The sequence below is a fragment of the Solanum pennellii genome, chromosome 9 (genome assembly GCF_001406875.1).
Source record: "Solanum pennellii chromosome 9, SPENNV200".
Taxonomy (NCBI): Eukaryota; Viridiplantae; Streptophyta; class Magnoliopsida; order Solanales; family Solanaceae; genus Solanum; species Solanum pennellii.
The window spans coordinates 77,610,759-77,613,821 of NC_028645.1; the positions used below are offsets into that span (position 1 = coordinate 77,610,759).

Below are 3,063 nucleotides of genomic sequence, written 5' to 3' on the forward strand. Positions count from 1 at the left end.
GGGGGGGGGGGGGGGGATGAAAAGTTAAACCTTATACCTTAATGGTGTTATCATAACTACATGAGAACAAAGTATCCATAGATGGATTCCACTGAACCATCTTAACATCTTGTGTGTGCCCTTGTAACACTGAAACACAGTCAAACTCATTTCCAGGCAAAACTTCCCATATCCAAACCGACTTATCTCGTCCACATGTCGCAAGCAGTGAGCCCGAATTATTCCAAGAAACGCTTTTCACTTCATTGTCATGACCCTGAACATTATCCGGAAGAAAAGTAAGAAGGCAGACAAGAGTTAAGTAGATTTGTTGCCCATTAAAGAAAATGAAAAAAGGTCAAATATAAAAGTAAATGTAAATTAGGATCACAAAGCAATATCAGCCAAATTAAAGGATTAAGCACAATTCCACAGGTAACAAATTCTCTTCTGAAGTTTATGTTGTGATATGCAAAAGATATTAACGGACAGAAGATATTAGTTTTGCCTACTTTGTGGAGGTTATTGTTAGAGCCGATGTAATAAAAATGAAAGAGAGACGGAAGCCAAATGGTATCTTTACCTCCAAAGTGGAGACACACTCAAAGTCAACCCCAACATTTTCCCAAATAGCAGTGGTGGCATCAAAGCTAGCTGTTGCCAAAAATTTGCCCGACGGTGACCATGCACATGATCTAACAGTCCGTGTATGTGTTTCCTCCAAAACAGCCTGCGAAATTTCCTTCAAATAGTCACTACAGCATGATTTTTATTCTTATAGGTTGAATAGTCATTATAGCTAGAGGATGAAGATGACTTTACTTATTGAGCATGGAAAGACTACTAGAGGAAGAAGAAACAAGGAAAACGGAAAAAATGTACACCTTGCTTTGTGGTTGCGGCTGCACAACCCCATGTGTGCTTTCCAATAAATTTAATTAACTACCATAAGTAAACAATAATTCATAAAAGGAGAAACTTACCAAATCTCAAAATAAAGATCAAAGAACTAAAGCAGAACCTAACACAACAGATTTGAAGCTGATACTCTCACAAGTAACTCCTTTGTCAATATAGTTCCAGTGCATAAACTTCTTCCATGTGAAGAACTAATTTCTACTACTACATAATTTTTATTTTTCTTGGATTAAACTGATACTTCATAGTAAACAAGTTATTAACAAATTTTAGATTACTAATTACTAGAAAAAAAATTGAATTTTTATTGCAGCTCTTTACTTAGTGATCCACTGATCGTAGACCAAATTCCATTGTCAAACCAGAAAGTGATATTTATTTACTCATAGAATTTATTTACTAAACACTCCAAGTATCAAAATTTCAAATTTATGAAAAGCTTTGATTTTGCTTATGTCTAGACAAAAACCAAACCTGACACTGGAAAGAGCCTGTGGAGTCCTCTTCCCAGATTCGTACGGTTTTATCGCCGCTGCAGGAAGCAAATACAGCTGGAACACCATTGATTCCGGTAGCCGGTTTCCAAGCGACGCTCCAAACCTTATCGGTGTGGCCTTCAAGCCTCTGAATCTCTCTAAGTTCAAAATTCTCATCCTCAAAATTCATAGTGAAAACGGTGGAGCTGTGGTTGCAAACCTCTGTATTGCCCAATTAAGTGGCGGAGTAGATAGGATGATAGTTCAGGATAGTATACGCGCCGCCGTGATTGGTGGAGGGTTTAGATGACTGCGGTCACTAGGGGCGGATGTATCATTGTTTTTCGGCTTCTCTTTTGGTTGACACGAAGAAGAGTTTCAGTTCATTTTTTTGTAATTTTTCATTAATTCTTTTTATAATTCTATTCTTTATTATTTATTAGTAATAATATATAAATTCACAAATGTTTTTCTTTTAATTAATTAAATTAATTCATGATCTTTTTTGCTTTCACTTTATTAATATTAGATTAGAAAAATAAATTTAGTGTTTTGAAAGGCAGGGTCGAAACTCGCATTGGGGCAGGGCTTTGGTAAAACATTACGAGATTTATGTATGATAATTATTTTCTTTTTTAATTTATGTGACACAAATGAAAATTGAAAATATGAACTAAATTTGTTGTATTTGTTTTTTAAAGAAATATTTTAAATTGTTAATTTATGTACCTCTTGTGTTATTTTCAAATAATATGTGTTATTCATCAGTTTCATTTTATATGATACAAGTGATTTTAGGAAAGTCAATTTGGAATTTCTTATATGATTCTCATATATTTTTAGTTGTCGTTTTACTGTGATTCATAGTACTTTTTAGTTCTTACGTCATTTTCAAACAATATATGCAATTTTCTTTTGTTTCGATAAAAAGAAGGGAATCAACCAAATTTCATTATGCTTTTAACTATGTTTTTCTAAAAATATCTTGGATTGTTACATTGATATATTAAACTTCTTTTTTATGTAATTTTTAAATATGCAACAAGTTAGAAATTAAAACGAAGAATTAAGGTTTTCAAATCGTTATATTTTTATATTAAAATATTCAAATCATTAAAACTCCATATATATGCACAAATTAATAGAACGAAAGCAAAAAAATTTAAAAACATATGAAAGCTCATTTTAATAATAACACATATATATTTCATTTTTAATATACGATCCCTCCTTTTCAATTTATATAAACTTATTTTTTTTATTTCATCTCAAAACGAAAATAACTTCTGAATTTTAATTTTTTTATACAGCATATTTAAGATTGCAAAATGTCACGACCCAAAACGTGTCGCGACTGGCACCCACACTTATCCTACTATGTGAGCGAACCAACCAATCTAAACCCCAACATTTTAACCATAATGAACAAAATACGATGCGGAAGACTTAAAACTCATTAACGAAATCAATTAAATAACTTCTAAAATTTATCAATCATTATTTATTCCCAAAACCTGGAAGTCATCATCACAAGAACATCTATCCTCAAATTACTAATCTAAGAGTATCTAAGAAGCTAAAATAAGTAAAAAGCTAGTCCATGCCGGAATCTCAAGGCATCAAGACATGAAGAGGAAGATCCAGTCCAAGCTAGAAGCAATAGCTCACCCTGAAATCTGGCTTGATGAAG

At 32.5% G+C, this 3,063-nt stretch overlaps 1 protein-coding gene across 1 annotated transcript in view; it reads right to left on the reverse strand.

Annotated features, from left to right (window-relative positions):
* The window catches only part of LOC107031510 (protein CIA1), a 10,360-nt gene extending 8,583 nt beyond the window's left edge, over nt 1-1,777 (reverse strand). Inside the window, exons 1-3 of the mRNA XM_015232916.2 lie at nt 1,372-1,777; nt 563-709; nt 38-256 (exon numbers count right to left, since the gene is read on the reverse strand). Of these exons, the coding sequence (XP_015088402.1) occupies nt 38-256; nt 563-709; nt 1,372-1,563 (558 nt within the window). The 5' untranslated portion in view covers nt 1,564-1,777. The remainder of the gene's footprint in view (nt 1-37; nt 257-562; nt 710-1,371) is intronic.
* Between the last annotated feature and the right edge of the window lie 1,286 nt (nt 1,778-3,063).